General features: G+C 41.3%; 1 protein-coding gene across 3 annotated transcripts; it reads right to left on the bottom strand.

The window, feature by feature from the left end:
* Window positions 1-1,525: 1,525 nt before the first annotated feature.
* Window positions 1,526-21,185, bottom strand: LOC101679691 (OX-2 membrane glycoprotein). 3 transcript variants are annotated; one of them, XM_004761462.3, is made up of 6 exons: window positions 20,859-21,185; window positions 17,050-17,131; window positions 13,630-13,950; window positions 10,936-11,208; window positions 8,704-8,811; window positions 1,526-3,595 (listed from the first exon to the last, which is right to left on the bottom strand). In XM_004761462.3, exons 1-5 carry the CDS (start codon window positions 20,868-20,870, stop codon window positions 8,705-8,707), a joined length of 795 nt encoding a protein of 264 aa, XP_004761519.1. In that variant the 5' UTR covers window positions 20,871-21,185; the 3' UTR covers window positions 1,526-3,595; window position 8,704. The 3 variants fall into 3 exon arrangements, with proteins under 3 accessions (XP_004761519.1, XP_044944307.1, XP_044944308.1); XM_045088372.1 differs by lacking the exon at window positions 20,859-21,185 and adding an exon at window positions 19,816-19,899; XM_045088373.1 differs by lacking the exon at window positions 17,050-17,131 and having other exon boundaries at window positions 20,859-21,183.
* Between the last annotated feature and the right edge of the window lie 574 nt (window positions 21,186-21,759).

Below are 21,759 nucleotides of genomic sequence, written 5' to 3'. Positions count from 1 at the left end.
GCAGATTCCCCACAGAGCATGGAGCCCCCCCACCGAGATCTCAACCTGCACCTAAATTAGGAGTCCCACGCTTAACCCATTGAGCCACCCAGGTCACCCCTAGGGAGCTTTATTTTTAAAGTTAAATCTCTTTCTTAGAAGGCTAAGAATAGCCATAGAAGAAAGTTTGTTTGTATAAAAAGAAAACTGTTTTAACCAAAGCTTTATGATCTCTAGTTACAATATGGATTTTGTACTCTTAAACTTATATTTATAAAATGTTGCCTGGTGGGTGATTAATAAATTTTTACACACTCCCCCAAATTCTCATCTTCAGTTTTAGTTCTATTTAAGCACAAAGGCTTCCTTTGATTTCTCCTGTCTTTGAGGCTGGTTTATCACCACCTTGGAATTTTTCTAAATTTTTACCAGCAACAGAAATATGTGATTGAATTATTCTAAGTGACTCGAATGTTTACAACTTTCCCAGTCCTATATAAACATGCAAAGCCCAAACTGCCTCTTTCCAATTCACAAATTTAGAACAAGCACCCTTCGCTGGAACATTCAGAATAAGCATGGAGGAGTTGATGAGCTCCTCCCAGGGGTGAGGGGGCAGGAGTCATGGAGCAAGAAATGTGTTTCGCATGCATCCGCTTTCTTGGACAGAATTCGGGTCACTCCTTCCTCCTTCTGCCTTCACTGGCTATGACCCTCCCAGGTCTTGTCCATCACAACCTATTACTCTAAGTCCAACTCTCTCAATATCCTCCAAGGTAACTGATAAGCCATTTCATAAGCCAATTTAATTGAATTACAAGTGTACCTTGTTTTATCACACCTCACAGACACCGTGTTTTACACATTGCAGGTTTGTGGCAACCCTGCCTCAAGCAAGTCTATTGGTGACATTTTTCCAAAAGCATTTGCTCAGTGTACGTCTCTGTGTCACATGTTGGTAATTCTTGCAACTTTCCAAACTTTTTCATTACTATTCTATTTTTTAGGTGGTCTGTGATCAGTGGCTTTGATTTGCTGAAAGTTCAGATGATGGTTAGCATTTTTAGCAATAAAGTATTTTTTTAAAGATTTTATTCTTATTTATTTGACAGATAGGGGTCACAGGTAGGCAGAGAGGCAGGCAGAGAGAGGGGGGAAAGCAGGCTCCCTACTGAGCAGAGAGCTCAATGCGGGGCTCAATCCCAGGACTCTGAGATCATGACCTGAGCCGAAGGCAGAGGCTTAACCCGCTGAGTCACCCAGGTGCCCAGGCAATAAAGTATTTTTAAAGTAAGGTGTGCACATAGTTTCTTTTAGACATAACATTAATGTAACCTTAACAGACTGCAATATACTGTCAACATTAACTTTTATATGCACTGGTAAACCAAGAAATGCATCCGACTCGTTTTATTTGCTTTTTTGCAGAGGTCTGGAACCAAACCCACAATATCTCTGAGGTATTCCTGTATTAGTGATGAAGAAGGATTAGTCCTAGGGCTCTCTGCATTAAGTTATGATGAAATAATGGAATGCTTAGGCATTATAAATATATCTGTTTAATAAAGAGTTTCTTTGGGAAAGACATGAAATCTTCTCAAAAGGTGGTCTCCTCCTTTGCATACTCTTTAAATAAGCAGTCTTTACTATTGTCCATTGACCATTTCAGGGGGTCCACAAAAGCCGAAACCTGGCATCATCACGCCGCTACATCATTTGCCTTTTCCACGCTCATTCTCCCATAGTCATGATGTGGAACTTCTCAGAAACTATGGGATGTGTAATGTTGATGTCATTCTGATGGCTAATAGAATGCATGCAAATATATTTTTGTTTTTAAAATTTATAAGCACGAATTTCAAATGTAAGTATCAGCAAACACTTCTCTTTACAAGAAAGCTCTTGAGGATCCTCAATAATGTTTTTAAACACATTCTAAATTTTTGAGAATTGCTGCTTTAGTTATCCTGCCTGATCTGACCATTGAGATACAGGGCAGGGTGGTAGCTCTGATTAAATTCAGAACTGTAGCAAACTAATCAGTTTGCAAAGTTGATATCTAAAACAAAACCAAAAGAGCATATATGAGGAAGTGCTCTCACATTGATGAGGTCACATCCAAAGGACACAGTTTTCAACTTGATGGAGCTTCCACTGGCTAGATCAGGATTTGTGACCTATCTGATTTGTGACTTTGTGATGAATCAGAAACGTTACTGGCATCTTCTAGTGGGTAAGAGAGGGGAGGGGAGGCTTTCCCACACGGAGGGAAAATCTAAAGATTATCATTAATGTCCACATTTTCCAAAAGAGTGTCATGAACAAAACACTTAGATTTGACACTTTAAATCATCCAGTATCTTAATACAAATATAAGAAATAATACAGAATTAAATAACATATGAAAAGCTTACTAAATATACAAATACCCAATTCAATAGTGAAAACAACATATACTTTAGTTCTTAGGTCACTGAGCCCAGACAAGAAAGCAAAAGGCACTGCAAATGTCACTAATTTGGTCTTGTGATTTTTAAGAGTTCAAAAATATTCCACTAGTTAGAACAATATATTTAGAACAAAGGGATTTGTAAACCCATACGCACCTTCTCTACTGTTGTGAGAAGTTAATGCACGGGAAAAGAAGCCAGGAAAGAGAAGCATTTGAATTGACTTTGAACTGAATTTGAAACTTCCTAAATGCCTCTTTTTATTTTATCATATATTTCCTTTTGAATTCACAATGATTGGTATACAACTGGATCCTGTTATAAGTCAAATGGGACAGGAATTTTTTTTTTTTTTAAATGTGAGCTGCTGGGCTAACAATACTTATTTTTCTATACAAGTAGATAAGCAAAGTTAAGGTTGCCAATGTTACTTTGCAGTGAATTCAGTTTCATATTCATAGTGCTAAACGTCAGTCACAGAAGGGCATGAAGGACAGCAGTGAAACCAAGGGTTCTGGAAAGATCACTCACTAACAGAGCAGTGAGCAGGTAGAGAACGACCACCACCACATGAGGAGGAAACACACTTGTGGACCTACGAACTATATGGAAGAGATCAAACAGCAACAGAAAGGTGAAAGGTCATCTCAGAAAAGTTCTTTGGTCCTTAACACCTTCCCGTGTTCTCCTTTCTCTTCTTCATTTCTTGATTCCTTTTTTCCCTGGAATTACATCAGTTTTTAGAGCAGAATGGCAAACTATCTCACCCAACTTCCTAATTTTCTAGATGCAGGTGTGGATGCTCATTGAGATAAAGTGATGAACAGAGGGTTGGCTTTCGATGGAGCCAGAGTCAGCCTCTGAATTGTGGCTACTGATTCAAAGTCCAGTCTCCATTCAATAGCACAATACTTCATTGCTTCACAAAATCAAGTCCTACAACAGACTTGAGAGGTAAAACGACTTCCTTTTAGAACTCCCACAACCACTGGGGGGTAGCTTAGATGGCAGTAGAAAATCTTGAAATTCTTAGGTCTTTTACCCCTACTTCTTCTGCTCTTTCTGTCCCTCAGAGAACCATCATTTTCCTCCTGCCTTCCTCCTGAGTCAGATTCAAGTAGACCAGGGTGTAACTTTTCAGGGTTCTGTGTGATTCCTCTACGGCTCTGGATAAAAGAAAGATCAAGATATTAACTTCAAACATTTATAATGTCTATCCTAACATATTTGAAGAAGGATCAGTAAGAATAGAATACACCTGTGCATATTTCATTGGCAAAGATAAGGACATTTCTGACCCAATGTGAAGTGGGGAGACCATGACTCTTTCCAAGGGACATAAGTAATTCTAAGAAATAATGTCTTGCAGAATCACTTAGGACTATTAGGACTAAAAGTTAAAAAAAAAAAAAAAAAGTGGGACGCCTGGGTGGCTCAGTTGGTTAAGCAGCTGCCTTCGGCTCAGGTCATGATCCCAGCGTCCTGGGATCGAGTCCCACATCGGGCTCCTTGCTCCGCAGGGAGCCTGCTTCTCCCTCTGACTCTGCCTTCCACTCTGTCTGCCTATGCTCACTCTCGCTCGCTGTCTCTCTGACAAATAAATAAAATCTTTAAAAAAAAAAAAAGTAAAAAAAAGTAAAAAAAAGCTAAAAAAAAAGAAAAAGAAAGTCAAAGAATTCCAAATAATCGACATGTATTTTATTTATAAGACCTTGAGCTTTGTTCTCTGGATACTAACTCACGGGACATTGGGCTGGAAATGGTCACAAAGTAGACCTTCCAGGGGCTTTTCCTGGGCTACCAGGTTTCCAGCACCTAAACTGAAAAGGCATGAAAAGATCTGGGATTTTATCTTGGTGCTACCTCTCATTCTTTGTGTAATCTTAAGTAAATAAATACAGTTTTCTCTACCAGAAACTCGAATATTTAAAACCTGCCAAAAATTCCAGTGTCCGCTGTCTGTGGTAAAAAACAGAACAGCGTGGGCAAGAAGGTCGAGACTGAAGGTACTGCTGGCGAGTAACTCTGTCAACTGGTCATGACATTTTGATATGATGGATGGCTTCCGCCCCTTTTCAAGGGTAAACTCTTGTAGAAAAATATGTTGGAATGCAAGATTTCTCCCAGCATTTTTGACCTAAGCAGTTCAATAAAGATTGCCTCACATTTTTCTTATTAAAACACCTCATTTCTTCTGCTTGGAGCTATGAGGAAACTGCAGCAGGATGTTGGCTACCATTCATGCAGCCTGCCTCAGGGAGACAGACATAAGTACAGTTTATATACAATGCAAAGATTCTTATTATTTTAGAAGCAAATACTCTTTGTCTTATCCTAACTGGTCACTAATTTCATTATATTGTTCATTGGGCATTTCTGTTATTTGATATAGTACTTGAAGAAAAAGTGAAATTTGGCATACACACTTCATAAGAATGTCTAAATTTTCTATTGTTTGCCAATTCTGCCTCGGCTCAAACAAACAAAAGAAAACTAGGACTCAAGGCAAAAATTTCAAAGACCGAGGTGGTTATCTGTCTATTAAGATCTGCCTCTAAGTGAGGTTAGTTTCTGGGAAGCATGTAATCATTGCTGGGTTGACTAATAAGAAGTAAAAGGTTATTCTCAAGCCCAAATTTAATTTCATTGTAGTATATGTGGAAGGGGCAAATTTTATGACATCAACATGGCTTTAGTAGCAAGAACTGTTATAAAATGGGAGAAAATTTCCCTAGGAAATTTTATTTTATTTTTTCACTTTCTATTTTAGTAATAAAGCACTGGATTCACAAAAGAGAAAGAAAAGAGGATGTTCTTTGAAAACATTTCAACCTATTATCTTACTGCTGTAGTCTCATGGGAAGTAACTGCAGTGATCCCATCAGGAATGCTACAAAGAGAAAAATGCTTCTAAGTCATCATACCTTCCTCCAGAGTGCACCTTTACTGGTGAAAAGAACACCATTCTTTTTGGCATTAAAGAGGATCTCAAGAAAAAGAGAGTCTACTTTTTCTACAAAAATAACCTCATCATTAGAGATCATGCCTCTATCCCAAAACTATGCATCTGCTTGTGCTTTGTGTGCAAAGAATAAGTGATTTTGATCTAACATAGACTTTGCTATTGCCGTACTTCCTTATTTAACAGAGCCAAACCTTACTTAACTAGATTCATCTTACCACTGAGTAGCTTCCTAGAGAGGATTCTTTTCTACTCACATTCAGTGAGTTCAAGAGTTAATTCATCCCTCATCTCCTCTTTCTCTCTGCATGAACCTTGGACAGAAGCACCCACCCGCTCACACACATTCAGTTCCCCCTTTTCACTTCTTTATCTTTAAACACATCACCATTGTTCCAGTCACTGGGTTCAGGAACTGAGTGTCATCTTTGACTGATCATGTTTCCCTGCCCATCCAAAAGCATTAGGTGTTTAGGAGGATGAAAAGAAAAAGAGAAGATAAAAAGAGAAAACCCAAAGTAAGGGCAAGGAAAGAGAAGCAAATGCAGTAGGTCCATTCACTTTTGTCACAAATTGATAGTCAGAATTTTTTTTTCAAGATTTTATTTCTTTATTTGACAGAGATCACAAGTAGGCAGAGAGACAGGCAGAGAGAGAGGGAGAAGCAGGCTTGCTGCTGAGCAGAGAGCCCGACATGGGGTTCGATCCCAGGACCCTGGGATCACGACCCGAGCTGAAGGCAGAAGCTTTAACCCACTGAGCCACCCAGGTGCCCTGATAATCAGAATTTTTAAAAGAAATTTAAAGTGTCAACATCTTCTATGGTTTTCTTCTCTTTCTCCCAACTTTTTGTATAACTTCAGTTTTGGTCTTGAGTGTTTAAGTCTCCAGCATAATCGACACTTAGTTTTACTAGCTATTTAAGTAAATGGGACCAAATGATCTGACTGTTAAAATATTTGAAACCAGCAAAAAAATTCAGTCACCCAAAATGTGACACAGAACATTGAATGTAGTTAACTGATTTGGTCATATGTCATGAAGGCATCATCCGTAAACGGCAATCCCAGTGCTTGCAAGCTTCTACAGATGTTCAGGTGTTTATTTTCATAAATGAGAAAAAGTTAGGAAACAAAGTTAAGTTTACTCCCCTTGTTTCAGGAACTGGAAAAAAACATTGAACAATAGTGTTTTCCAGAAAACCCAAGACCTACTTAATGAACAAAGGACCATGATTTTGCAAGTGCCCCATTCTAGTGGAATTTACCTTGGGCTTAAATGATTGTATTATAAGATTCTTGTCCAACAGGGACTTTTTAAGATGAATTTGAACACTTAATACTTCTTTCCTCACACTTTCCAAAAGAATATAGCAATAACAGCAAACAAGGGCTAAAATACATGCAACCCAATAGTGCCTTTCAAGTCAGGACTCCAGGACATCAAAGCTGGAAGAACATTCTGGCAGAGGTCAGCTGACCAAGCCAGGGTTCTAGCCCCTAAGCCTGTCGTTAATTAGCTGTGTAATCTTAGGGAAGGAAGTCAATTTCCCTCTCTTGCTTCAAGTCCTAATGGGAAAAATGATGTTTTGGGGTAAAGTAAAAGCAAAGAGCCTTCTGCCTTTGACATTCTGCAGAGCACTAATGAATTCTATGGGCCTATGTTTATATGCATAAAATTATCTGATCTGTAATCTCCTTTTCCCACAGAACAGTTTCTTTTATCTACTTTTGCAAAGGGGTCATTGACACTGAAGATCTGTTGCTATTCTTATAAAATCACAAGGATTAATCTGGTAGTTTACATAAGGCAAAATTAAGTGTCTGAAAAACCTACAATATGAGCTTATGATTTAACTTAAAAAAAAAAAACAACAGTTTAGGGCTCCTGGATGGCTCAGTCCTTAAGCGTCTGCCTTCCATTCAGGTTGTGATACGGGGTTCCTGGGATGGAGCCCCACATCGGGCTCCCTGCTCGGCAGGAAACCTGCTTTTCCTCTCCCGCTCCCCTTCCTCGTGTTCCTGCTCTCGCTGTTTCTCTCTTGCTGTCAAATAAATAAATAAAATCTTTTAAAAAAAAAAGAGAAGTTTCTCAGACCAAAAAATTAAAAAAAAAAAAACCAACAGTTTTTTCCTTCTCTATCTTTCAGTCATCTGAGATGGAAAAAACTACCGTATCAGCCTTTTAACCCTTGGAAATCCCCATCACACATACCATAAACTGAAGCTTTGCATTAACTTTAATAACTTATGCACTGCCTCCTGAAAACAAACAAACAAAAAAATACTTCTCTCTCTCTAGCTGAATCCTCTTGTTTTATAGCATCTCATTTTATAATATATCCCAAGATTTTAGACTCAACTTTTATGAGGTACTGAAGTTAAAATAAGAAAAAGAGGGCGCCTGGTGGCTCAGTGGGTTAACGCCTCTGCCTTCGGCTCAGGTCATGATCCCATGGTCCTGGGATTGAGCCCCGCATCAGGCTGTCTGCTCGGCAGGGAGCCTGCTTCCTCCTCTCTCTCTGCCTGCCTCTCTGCCTACTTGTGATCTCTGTCTGTCAAATAAATAAATAAAATCTTCAAAAATAAATAAATAAAATAAAATAAGAAAAAGAGAATTGAAAACCTCACTTGGAGAATCTATCCATCCATCTGTCCATCCACCCATCCATCCAACCATCCAATGATTCATTCACTTTCTTAATGAAAGTTTATTGAGCACTTAATATACATAAGACATTGTGAGAGCTGTTGAAGGGACAAAGAAAAATTTATAGTCTATAAGGATAGAATAACATGACCTAGTTATAAGTCTAGGTCACCTGTATGCTGCCTCTAGTGTTTGACACATAGTTAGAGTATAACAGAAAATACTACTTAATTAGTGAGTATACTGGAAAATTTCAGAGTCTCTTACAAGAAGTAGCTGGCCTGGGGAGTGCTGTAAAAGGAAAAGAGATTATCTTTCCCATTAACTGGCAGAAGAATACAGCATGGGTACTGAGAATTTTTTCCTCTGGTGTTGCTATCAGCTGACTCTACAGTGATCAGACAAATATTTTCCACATTTGCTCTCAACAACCCTTACTCTTAACTTACAAATAATTAGCCATTAAATGATCTTAGCAAACGAAAGCAGAAATATCCAGTTTAATGTCCAACTGCATGAAAATGAACCCCAAAGTCTTCTAAAACACCAGCAACAACAAGCAGAACACATGGTTGCCAACCTTTATTTACATCTTCCTGTGCCACCCACAGTGCTATTAAAAAATCATTTGTTTCCTTCTTTGTACTTCCTGTGATAACTTACCTCAGTCTTGGTTCCGATGACGTTTCCAGTATAATAAGATAGAAATTAAAACCAGGAGTATTACCAAGGAAACAATGCTTAACAAGAGCGGAACTGAAAACCAAAAGCCTATAGATGGTGAAGGGAGAGAAAGAAGAAACAAAGTCATAAGCAAAAACTGTTGAGGCAAAAAGTGGTCAAGCAATCGTGAAGTTTTTCCTAGAGTGGAGCGTTCAATGAAAATTATATTCAAATATATACCTATTGAGGTCTCCATTCATGTTTTCATATTATTTCAATAACATTATGTTAATAATAATCTAACCACACATTTTCTGTGGTTACTATCCCCTAAGGGCTTTGAATGTATTATTTCATTTAATCTTCAAAACAACCCAAGAGTTAGGTATTATTATCATCATCTCACATATAAAAACAACAACAACAAAACAAAAACTGCGGCTCAGAGAAGCTAAATAAGCCCCCAAATCAGCCTAGTAAGGGGGAGAACCAAAGCTTAGCCAGAGGTCAAAGCCCATTAAAATAATGTATTTACTGAAGAAGTTGCAGAAAATAAAGGAAAAAAAAAATCATGAATTTCATGATTCCAACCCCAACTCATCTCAATGTTTTTATTGTATCTCTTCTCATCTATGTCTTTGTTATTAATTCTCTTTCCAAAGGCTCCTCAATGTCACTCCACAATACTACAGCAGGGAAAGAGCTTCCTGATTCCATAGTTCCCAGCGTCTTCCCCATCCTTCTGTAGGGGCTTTGTCACATTACCTAATTCAATTGAACCTGTTCAGACAGAGATGCATCTAACTTCCATAGTTACAATGCATGATAAATGCCTGAAGCATGGATGACTTTCAGTAAATGTTTGTGGAGTAAACAAACGTTACACAAATGACGTATAAACATTATAAATAACGTAAGTCAGTTTTGGCATTCTTGGACAAGACATGTTCCTTTTCAGCTTCTCATTCTTCAGAACAAGAAATTCTTCAGGAATTTACCCTCTGCCTTGGCTGAAATTGAAGGTATCTTACAAATGTCCAGATCTAAGACCACAAATCTTTTGCCCAAATTTACTTAAATGTTGACATTTTGATTAGTCCACTTTTTTCAAGGACCCCCAAAATGACTACCAAAAATGGTCCCCAGAGGCCACCACATCCATAAGGCAGACAGGGGAAAGTTTTCCCAAGCTTTAGTGCTTAAAATGCTCCCTGAAAGGGGCGCCTGAGTGACTCCGATGATTAAGCATCTGCCTTCAGCTCAGGTCATGATCCAGCATCCCGGGATGGAGCCCCGTACCACGCTCCCTGCTCAGCGGGGAGTCTGCTTCTCCCTTTCCTTCTCCCTCTCCACCTGCTCATGCTCTTTCTGTCTCTATCTCTCTGTCTCAAATGAATAAATAAAATCTTCAAAAAAAAAATTTCTCCTTGAAGAAAAAAGCATCAGTACCTTTGGAGGAAGCTTATGACTGGTGCTTCAAAGCCACACAGAGAAAGAAAATTGTGGCTATTCCCAAAGTGCCTAAAACTACCACTCCTTTAATCTCCCACCCACAAGCCTCCCTTCTTGTGTCCATGAGGTCCAGAGTGAGAAGCTTAGAGAGAAAAACACAAGAAAGCAAAAAAGGGTCTTGCTCAGGAGGCAGTTTGTTTCAAAGGGGTGAGGAAAACATTCTCAGATCAACCCCTTTCTTAAAAGATCTGTGGCCCCTCTTCCACAGTGTAAATGATGCAGAGCCCTTCTCCTAGATGGCACCTCTTGCAGGAACTCTTCCTGATGCCTCCAGACCGAGCTGAGCCTCTCCTCCCCACTCAGTCCTCCCAGGGTGAACCGGAGTGCACCGTGGCTTTCCAACGAAGCATTTCACACAGTTTTATCATTGCCCACTGGATATTCCCAGTGGAATCGAAACTTTCTGAACAAAGAGACAAAGTCCTGCTTACTGTCATGTTTCAACAGTCCCAAACCTGGCACCCAACAGACGTTAGTGGCATGGGGAAAGAAAAAAAAAATGCACAGATAGATCTCAGCAAATGCATGTGGTATGTGGGCAACATACCACAGTTACCAAAGTAAAACTGGCTTTACTCGTTTCCTCAACTCTCTTTTTCTTTCCCCACTCACTCCATTCTCTCCCTTATGAACTCCTTGGCTAAGTGGCCAAGAGGTTCTGTAGAACATTCACCACTTGCCAGTTGTATGGACATGGATCCACCCACAGCCTTCTCTTACCTTTATCCACAGTTTGCGTGACGCTGGTCACGTTCCCCAGGTGAAGCACCTGGCAGACCACCTCCTTCCCCACCTGACTCTTGGGGTCTTTGACCTGAAGGACGCTCGTGACAGATGTGGTCCCATTGGGGTGGGAGAGAACCTCAGTACTGTTGTCAATCCCTGACCCAGACACCTTCCAGGAGATCACAGGGGCTGGGCGGGCATTGGCAGAGCAAGTGATATTCAGGTGGTCTTCGAAGAATTTATAGTGAAGGAACACTGTGGGCTGTACTGGGACAAAAAAAAAAAAAAAAGAAAGAAAGAAACAAAGAAAGAAAGATGGTCTGCCATCAGTTAAGCACCACATTCTCTTCAGAGGATGGAAGAAGATCTTTACAGAAAGACACTGGGAGCTCAAGAGGTGAGATGTGGCGCACCTGACCCAAACTGGGGCTCCTCAGTTCGTTCTGTGTCTAATCCTCCAGCCGGCAGGATAGAAACTGGCCTAGGACAAACCTGGAGCAAGAAAAATCCTCTCTACAGTTTGTCTGTAGGGGAATTAGCTGAGCGGGTGGAGAGGATCCTCTTTCCCACATAGTCCAGAACCTAATTATTCTGTTCTCCTTTTCCATAGGCAATGCAGCATCTCTGGCTTCTTCTGGGTGTCCCTCTCACAGTCTGACAGAGGTCACCTGTCAGCACTGCCAAAGAGGGAGGCTGACCTCTCAGAAGCCCCAGGGCGGTTTCAGACCTGAGAGCCCACAGAGGGGCTGCTGCTTAGAGATGGCTTTTCTCTGCTTGGAGCTGGAGCAGGGAATGATATGTGTGGAGGAGACTTGGAAAGACCCTGCTTGGAGTATCTACAGAAAATGTAAATTGGAAATTCACTGCTGATAACAAGAAAATCGCAGAATGACAGTTGAAAGGACCTTGGAGATCACCTGATGGAATTAAGAGAAAATGACTAGCTTACAAGAAAAGCATATTATGTTAGTCCAGCTTTTACCATGTTCCTTTTGAAAAAGTCCCTTGACCCATGAATTATTTTTCATTGTGTACTTTGAATACACAGTTTATCTCAGCTGAGCAAACACAGGATGGCTTTCCTGTGGTTGCTCTGAAGCCTACAAGATAATTAAAGGCCACTAGCTAAAGGAAAGCCTGGTCTGTGTTTAGAGGTTCAAGAGGTGGTGGGGGGGGCAGTGGGCTAGAGGATATGGGGCAAGAGGACTGTGGCTTCTTCCAAAGAACACTCAGATTACTAAAGTCAATGGGCAGTAGGGGAAGACAGATAAAATTGAAGGAAGAGGAAGACAGATAAAATTGAAGGAAGAGGAGTGTGGTTGACGTGGTGAGACATGGTGAGACTGGGTGGGCAGGGTTCTCTGGAGCATCAAAGGAAGCTCCAGACGGAAGCTACCGGGTGTGGCTAGAAAGGATCGGTGTGGAAAAGAACAGGGTTACTATCCGCAAGACTCAGGGGAGTATAGTTTTCTGGTAACAAAACAAACAAACAAACAAACAAACAACAACAAAAAATATATATATGTCGAAGTTTATGAGTGAAGGAGAATAGAAAAGAGATGATAAAAAAAAGGAGAAGAAAAGAAAAAGTAACGGAAATGAGAAAAAAATGACAAAAGAAGGAAAAGAAGAAAAGTGAGGAGGGAGGGAGGGAAGGAGGAAGGAAGAATAGGAAAGAAGGAGGGAAGATTGGAGGGAGGGGGAAGAGGAAAAAGGGGAGACAAAGAGGCAAAGAGAGAAAGAAAACAAAAGAAATAGAGTCCAGAAGAAAACCTGGCATAAGATCATGCCGAGAGTACTCAGTATCGGCGAAATAAGTGAAGGAAACCTTTTTTTTTTTTTTTTTTGCTGTTGCCATACCTCCCCCTTGCATTCGTTTACTTATCCTCCTCTTACTCCGTGTCCAGTATTCTTGGTGTGCTCAGACTCTCACTTGAACGTTCCTGATAACCCTGTCTGAACGACTCTTTTCCCTTCTAAAACTAGGTCCAAGTGTACTACGCTCCAAAGTTACCCTGACTGCTACTTCTCAATTCTTGATCTCAACTATGTGTCAGTTAAAAGGAAAAGAATTATGACAAACTAAGCCTCTTGGGTTTAACAGAGTGCTTGTTATCCAGTTAAATACCTAGTCGACATCAGGTATGAAGGGTCTCTGTGGAACGTCTCCTCACCAAACCCGAGAGAATGTGTTGGAACAAAATGAGAGGGACCACAACGACTGGTTCTGGCGAGGCCCAATCTGGCTCTGTCCTTAGATCCAAAACTGTTAGAGCTTTAACAACCCCTACAGATGATTGATTATGTACTTACTGTGCAGATAGATAAACTCTGGTTCAGAGAGTGGATGGGACGCTCCCTGGGTCACATGACTGTTAATGGCAAAGCCAGGTCTGAATCATATCACTACTTATGAAGAACCCATTATCCCCACCATGGTCCTTGATTTACGCTTGCTGACAACACCATTCCTCAGAGCAAAGATAACTCCAGCCAGAGATTCAGGGTAGCCCCGTGAGCTTTCCAAATAACAATAACCACAGTTATAGCAGACATGAAAGGCTAAGCGTCTTCTCGTGAAACTTTCTGAGGTTAGCATCCTGAAAAACTAGGCACTACCACCATGTTCCAAACATTCTTGAAAATAACATTTCTAGCCAGAGACAATGTATTCCCAGAGATTCTCACCAGAGAGGGTGAGGCAGGCTATTCCTGAGATCTTCCCAGAACCAAAAGTATTGAAGAGGCACTTGTAACACCCTTCATCCTCCAGGGTGGTATTCCAGAACGTGATGGTTGAGTTCTTGAGTTCCAGCTCAGTGATGTTTATCTTGTCCTTATAGGCGGGCTGGACCACAACCCCATGGTTCTTGCTGAAGGTGACCATGTTTTCTGGGCTAACAGGCTTGATTTTCTGCCATGTCACAATCAAGACTTCCTCAGAATTTTGCAGAGAGCATCTTAAGGAAGCAGGTGTGTTCAGTGGCCTTTTTTCATTTTGGGTCACCACTTTTATCATGGAATCATAAAAGAACATTTATATTTTAAAAGTTAATACATAAAAATTCACATTTTTCTGATTAAAAAATGCATGTTCAAAGTTAAACATAGAAAAGATAGAGAAAAATGCAAAGAAAATATTTACCTACATCCTTGATATTGCTAGAGAAATATAAGTTCAAATATGTTTACTTTCAGAGTAACAGAGTAAAAAAACAAGAAAGCAAATCCTCATGACAGAAATGCCTCAATGAATCCCTGTAAGCTGAAAGTATGAAAATGAAGTTGGAGATAAAATTTGCCAGAGAGAATAGAAGCATCACCAAGAGTGTTCATGCCTAGAGGTACAGAAGCAAGGAAGGGCCAATGGACAATTGGCAGAGTGATCCGTTTAAGTGAAGAAGATGTAGCTACCCTATACATTCCACATGCATGCCCTACAAAGAAGGGGCAGCAACAGCAGGGTCTGCCTCCAGGAAGCAGTGTGAATATAGGGACCGAAGGTAGAAAAATATACCAGACGGTGTTTCAGAAAACTATATAGTACCAGAAGGCTTTGACAGCCAAATAATGATCTACGCATTCCCACATTTTTACTTAATGCCATGCAGAATATAAGGCATGACAGTAACTTCTTCCCCTTACAGTGCTGGCTACTCATATTGATATGATAGATGATTCAGCGGGAAATCTTTATATAATAACAACTAGGCAGACATCTGAGAAAGCTGACAATGAGAGAAGAAAAAACTCTACAAACCCAGGAACTCATGCCAAATGAATAATAAATCAATAAACACTTTGACATGAATAAATGTGATATCTTAAATGTAAAAAGAAGCCAGCATTGTAAATAGTAGAAATCAGAGTTGTAGAAAATGACAAATGCAAAATCTTAACGATTTGGAGGACTTAGCAGAACGGACATCACTAAAGGGTAAACTAGCTAAGTAGGAAACACAGGTCATGGGATTCTTCCAGAATGTGGCACAGAAAATTCAAAGACCCGGAATGTTTCAGCATCAGAACTTTGAGACTTACTAGAAGGGAAAAGGAAGAATGGGAGACAAAAACACTGTGAGGGACAAAAATGTATTCTCCAAAATGATAAAAGAAGCTTTATGTTGGGGCGCCTGCTTGGCCCAGTCGGTTAAACATTCAACTTTTGATTTCAGCTCATGTCATGATCTCAGGGTCATGGGATTGAGCTCCAGGTCAGGCTCTGCACTCAGCAAGAACTCTGCTTGAGATTCTCTCTCTCTCTCCCCCTCTTACCCCCCACATTCTCTCTCTCTCAAATAAATAAAATAAATCCTTAAACAAACACACAAACAAACCTTTCTGTGCCTAACAACGTAAATGAAACATATAAAAAACTATAGAACTGAAAAGAAAAATTTTAAATCCACAAAAATAATTTTCCATAGTTTTCTCAGAATTTTCACTTCCATAAATTGAAAAATATAGATAAAACAAAAAAGTCAAATATAAGGATGAAAAGTTTTGAAGTGAATATTTATATATAAATCATTACATATAAAAATTATATGTGTATGTATATGTAAGTATGTATTTATAAACTTTTACCCAAAGAGAACACACAGTCTTTACATTCCCCCAAACTGAACTTGAAACAGGATGCAAAAAAACCTCCTACCCTATGATCTTGCACACTGATCACAATGCAATAAACAAGAAATTTACATACTTCTTTCAACTCTAATTACACCAGAAATCATAGCAAGACTAATCAATTACCATAAATAACAAGGAGACTAGAATGTATTAAAGTCCATAGAAATTGATAAAGCCATTTTCAGAAGGAAATATTTAATCCTAACTTCACTAGGACATAAGAGAGATTGAAAAATGAGTCCACACATTTATCCAAACATCCCAGGCCCCCAAAAGATTAAAAACAAGTGAATTAATATGGATAAAAGCACAAATTAATGAAATGGTAGACAACATGTAGACTTAATTTAAAAAGCACCAAAATCTGTGTTTTTTTTTTAAATGAGTAACAGAGAGAACATGTTGGCTAGCATAATTAGCTAAAAAAAAAAAAAAAAAAAGAAGCACTATCCTCTCAGTGGCCCTTCAAAAATGTTAAGGTAAGGATGACAAGATAGGTATAGCAACAGACACAAATTGGAACCCAGGAGTACACTCCTGGGATGTACACTCTTGGTAGATGTGATAACTTCTGGAGGCTATACCTGTTGTTGGGGTTTTCTGAAAGTTTGTTGAGATTTTGCAGAGAAGAGATTTGAAGAAATTGCTGCTTTTAGAATGTAGAGTAGAAGAGAAACCCAAGTTAGAGTTTCAACCTCTTAGGTGATTTTTGTATTTGACTATGGAAGAAATAATTTAATGGAAAGTCTACAATTCTTTGATGCTTCTATGGAATGCCATTTAAAGTCCCTCTGGTCCATTGGTAAAGCCTGTGCTATGGATGGTGAGAAGCCTGCCCTGTCCCCAACTGGGAAGGCTGATTAGAAAGCAACAGCACGTGGAAGGTGACAGAAGGTCAGCGAAGTGAGGGGATGCTTTCCCATGGAACAGAGGAGAAAGGTCTGGCACAAGTAGGGAACTCAACGAGTACGTGGACAGCACAGGCATATGCTTCATATAGACTTTATATAGACTGTGAACCTATGTAATAATTTCATTATTTTCCACAGTCTTCTGCAAAGGAGGGGTATGCCCAGTTTAAAAGCTTACTACCAGATTACCTTCTACGAAGGGTATATTCATTCAGACCCCCAAAGTGTTTCCATATCTTTATAAACATAGGAAATTATATTTAAATAACATTTAGAACTCATTTGTTTTGATGGGTGAAAAACATCTTAATTTAGAAAGAATTTCTTCACGTCTGGTTTTATCCTTAGAAACAGTTTCTAAATATTCAAAATCGTTTTCCATTTCGAAACCAAAAATGTGGAAAGCAGAAAGAAACACTCCCATTCCTCCAAGCAAATTACATGTTTAAATAATTCATGCAGACAAACGAACTAGCACAGCACAAACAACACTAGCCAGATGTCTCCCCTCCAGAAATTGTGCTCCCTGGACCCCATGCAGGGGAACTGGGTATCTTTTTACCTTTCGCCCTGCATGGCATCACTGCTGCAAAGAACCAAATCAATCTGTAGGCAGACAGACGACAGAAGGACCTCCTGAACACCTGAAGACAGAAAGCAAAGCAAAGACATGGGCATTTGCATGTGGACAAAAAGCTAAGGAAGCTTCAATCCCATGGCCACCTCAGGGAATGCTGCAGCTAACATTTTAACCACCAGATAACATTGGTTTTGTGGATGCAGAACTAGAGACTACAGATGGAAGAAATAAAAGAGCATGCTCAGCAGCAATATGGCTCCTACATTATGGCAACCTTTAGCACTTTGAGGCCTCGCTCTCAAAACCACCACTGTCAAGAGCAAGGTCTCAAAGATGTAGGATGGGTAGGGAAAACAGACTGCTGGAGAAACACACAAAAAAACACAGAGATGACACACGCTGGACAGCATCCATTTCCCAAATAATCCACATCCGTTAATATCAAAGACGGTAACTCAGGGGTTGGAACCACTTTTCAGAAAGATACAACTGCCTTGAAATTTGCTGAAGAAGATGTCCCTGAAAATACTACAAGTTTTAGATGAACCGTACCTTTTAAAAAATAGTAATATCCAGAGGCACCTGAGGGGCACAATTGGTTAAGTGTCCAACTCTTGGTTTTGGCCCGTGATCTCCAGGTCCCTGGATCAAACCTCACCACCAGCTCTGCATTCAGGGCAGAATCTGCTTGAGATGCTCTCTCCCTCTCCCTCTCCCTCTGTCTCTCCCATTTGTGGGCGTGTGCTGTCTCTCAAATCAATAAATAAATCTTAAAAAACAACAAAAAAGTAGTGTCTTTGTTTTTTTTCTTTTTCTTCATTGTTTTGTTTTCATCTGTCCAGGCAGAAATCCTTGGCATTTTTACATGATGATATTTAATTGAATGCTATTCTGGGTATCATTTTATTATAAAATGAGAGGGTGGGATGTAGGCAGATGAACTTCTCTCTACAGTAGCCCCACGGATCCTTTCACTTGATCTACGTGTGTGTGTTCAGAAGGGTACAGGCGAGAAATGTCATTTCCCCCCATACACATTCTTCTATACTAGAGATGTGTAAGAAATGTAGGTTTCTCTGTATTTATCTTTACCTGAATTTTGTTGCTATTTCATGTTGCCATTCCAACTAGAGGTAGAGACTTCCTTGCAGTCAGTATCACATCATCTCTGTCAATTATTGCCCCTGCCACCCCCGCGCTTCACTACTGTCCCAATCTTTGGCATTGCATCTCCATTCCTGGAGGCTCACACAATGCCTAGTCATGGGACAGAGCTACTAGTCCTTTGTCACAATCTATCTACTATAGCATTCTCTAAGATGGATGCGTTGCCCTTCGTTCATCATGGTCATCAAGATTTGTGCAATTAAACCTTGTGCTTAGAAAGTGCCTTCTCGGGATGCCTGGGTGGCTCAGTTGGTTAAGCAGCTGCCTTCTGCTCAGGTCATGATCCCAGCGTCCTGGGATGGAGTCCCGCAGAGCAAGGAGCCTGCTTCTCCCTCTGCCTCTGCCTGCCATTCTGTCTGCCTGTGCTCGCTCTCTCGCCCTCTCTCTCTGATAAATAAATAAAATCTTAAAAAAAAAAAAAAAGAAAGAAAGAAAGAAAGTGCCTTCTCTCATCCTCTTTCATTCTCCAGATTCCATGCCCCTGGGTTCTCCCTATATGGGGCAAAGGGAAATTCTGTAGGCTCTCTGCCTGGACTCCCATGGATCTGTCCATCTCTGTTTTACTCTTGTCTTGTCGCGATGAGGAGACTGGTCTCTTTCCAGAGTTTGCCCCAGATAAGCAAGGCACAGGTGTTCTCTGTTCTTAGATTTCAGTACCTCCCTGTAAGTTCTAGTTATCACGCTCCTGAACTCCCTCCCCACTCACAGGGATCAGGTACAAGCCTGCCTTTCCAGAACACAAGCTTGTGTCAGGCCCTCTTTGCTCTCCCAGCGTAGAAAATACAAACCTTATTTGTATTTTAAGGTTCCCCCATCCCCTGCGTTCTTCCCATCTGGAAAAACGTATGTCCTTTGTTTTCCAATGTTGACGCTTTTAAAACTCAAATGCTTAGGCTCTTGCTGTCTCAACACCTTCGCTTCCAAAACTTAAGTCTTCTTTGCCACTCTACTTCCACACCATTTTTTTTTAACCGTATGCCTCTCCCACACATGAAAACCCAAATTCTAGCAAAGAGGATGAGGAATACAGAATGGATTGGCTCTCAGAGTAAAAATCTGTGTTTTAGGATAAGACACAAAGTCGACACACACCATAGTGTGTGAGATGGGAGCCAAGAATGTTGAAGAAGGGAAAAAACAATTATTGAGGCAAGGGAATTAGAAGAAAAGCCTTGTTATATACACAATTATTCTAGCTGACTGACGAGTTGGGGTTAACACAAATACCAGATGTGTGAGCCAGGACAAATGACTTTACCTCCCCAAAATGCAGTAAAAAATAACAGCACCAACCCTTCTGTTAAAAAGACTAAGCAAGTTAACACATGCAATGCTCCCAGAATAGTGACTGATAGGAGTAAGCACTAAATAAAATTGTTGTCATTACATTGGGTTACTATGAGAATTAAGCATGTAAACGACTAATACAGTGCCTAAGGTACAGTAAATCCCAAAACATGTTCGGTAACTTAAAAAAAAAATCCACTAATCAAATCACACATAGAGAGTACAAAATGAAAATGGACAAATCCACGTCTACCCCTTGCCAAGAGGGCCAGGGCTCCCAGAGACCTGTCTTACCTGACAGCTTCCCTCTGGCAGCCAACTGCTCCTATCCATGCCTCTTCCCCCTGAGTTTCTAGGTGTAGATCTGCTCCCACCATGTGTAGTTGCATGGACTCGTGAAAATTAACCTCTCTGTTTGTTTTCTTATTTGCAAAATCACATAACCATTCCTCCTCTGAAGGATGGTTGTGAAGATTAGCAGTGCCCAGTGCGCGGAGTAAACACGCGCTCCCAGGCCACCATTCTCCTTTGTTAAGAAAGATACTGAAATGACTGGCCGTGCTGTCTTGCCAATAAACCATATATAGAAAAAAAAAAAAATACCTTGAGGTATTACTTGTATTTGGATTTTAATTTTGTATTGTTACGATTCTTTTCAATTATCCCAATGTAAATAAAAATCCGCTCATTCAGATCCGGAATAAACAAAATGTCTGTCTCTCTTGGATACTCTGGGGTTTAACCCTGATTTATCTGGCCCTTTCTGGCTCACAAGGCAAAGGACCGAAGGATGGAGAAAAGAGGCCGGTGCATCCGGGAGGGAGAGAGCTCTCCGGCAGAGAGCGAGCCCTGAATTCTGCAGCGCCCAGCCCAGCTTTGTGCGCCAACACGGAGCCAAAGCAGCCATCCCTTTCTTGGGACAGAGTACAGCAGGGTGTGCTTTCCTGCGTCCGAGCCGGAGCCTGGGAGCCCAGCCGCCAGCCTGCCCAGAGGACCCGCCGGCCGCCCGCGCGCGCCTCCCGGCCCAGTTCCCCTCGGAGGACCGCCGTGATCTCGAGAGAAGCGTCTCCGTCGCCCAAGCCCCCGACTGGCAGCATCCTTCCTGGACAACTGGCACCGAGTACCGGGACTCCAGGACCAGCCTGGGAACCACCCTCCTCGAGGCGAAGTCCTCTTCTCCGCAAGGCTAAGCGTCGCGGGGAGAGCGCCGGCCCCGAAGCCAGCGCCGAACCAGTCCCGGGCCAGCCGCAGCCGGACGCGCGGAGCCCGCCGCCGTCCCCGGGGCCGACGCGACATCCCCCGCCCGGCGCCCTGGTTCCACGCCCGGCCCCGCTCACCGGCCTCCCCATCGTCGCTCCCGGCCGCGCGCGATTGCCGGCTTCAGCTGGAAAGCCCGGGGGATCTCACCGCGGCGCGCGGAGCGTCTCTGGCTCAGGGGAGGCGGGCCAGTCTCCGCCCTGATACTAGCTCCGAGCGCTTCATGGGAAAGCTTCCAACTTTCCCCCACCTTTAAACGTTTCCAGTTCTCGAGGGGACGGTTGGTGAAAGTGAGAAAGCTCTGTGGGGTGGGGGATACACTTTTTCCATTTTAATTTCAAGGACAGAAGGAAAACGGGGGAGGTGAGGAGTCATCCGTTGGGCTTTAGCACTCAGGACCCGCAACTCGCAACGTCAAGCAGGTGTGAAATAACAGGAGGTAGTGAAACCGAAAAAAGAACAAAGGCTTTTCTTGGGGGGTCTTGGAGTTACAGTTCAGAGAGCACGGGTTGCGGGAAGCCAGAAAAACGCTGTGCTCTGGGGGGAAAGGCAAGCGGTTTTATGAAAAAGAAGGAAGGGGTGATTCCATGATGCAGATAAAGAAAATAAGAGGGAAAGGGGCTAATCTGACCCTGACCAGTGGAGCCATTCTGATAACTATGGCTTTACTGCCGCTGTCAAATTAAACCTTCTCTACTTTGTATTTACTACCTTTAGTGTCTCCATATGACCTGAATGACAGTTGCTATGTTGAAATTTAACTGTTTGTAAAACTATCGCCCCTTCTGGCTCCGTTCAGAGTTCATTAGTTGGAAAGGAAAGTGGAGCTTCAAGATGGATTCTTCTCACGTCCAGAAATATTATACAATTCCACACAGGCATGTCAGAAATGAAGATTTTGAGAAATGTGACTCAGTTTCTCCAGATGTCACCTATGAAAAATTTTTTTAAAAAGTTTTAAGGCCGAATTTAACCAATAGA

Source organism: Mustela putorius, unplaced genomic scaffold (assembly GCF_011764305.1).
Source record: "Mustela putorius furo isolate JIRA1106 unplaced genomic scaffold, ASM1176430v1.1 tig00003834_pilon_pilon_pilon, whole genome shotgun sequence".
NCBI classification, from domain to species: Eukaryota; Metazoa; Chordata; class Mammalia; order Carnivora; family Mustelidae; genus Mustela; species Mustela putorius.
This window is presented reverse-complemented; position numbering and strand designations above follow the sequence as displayed.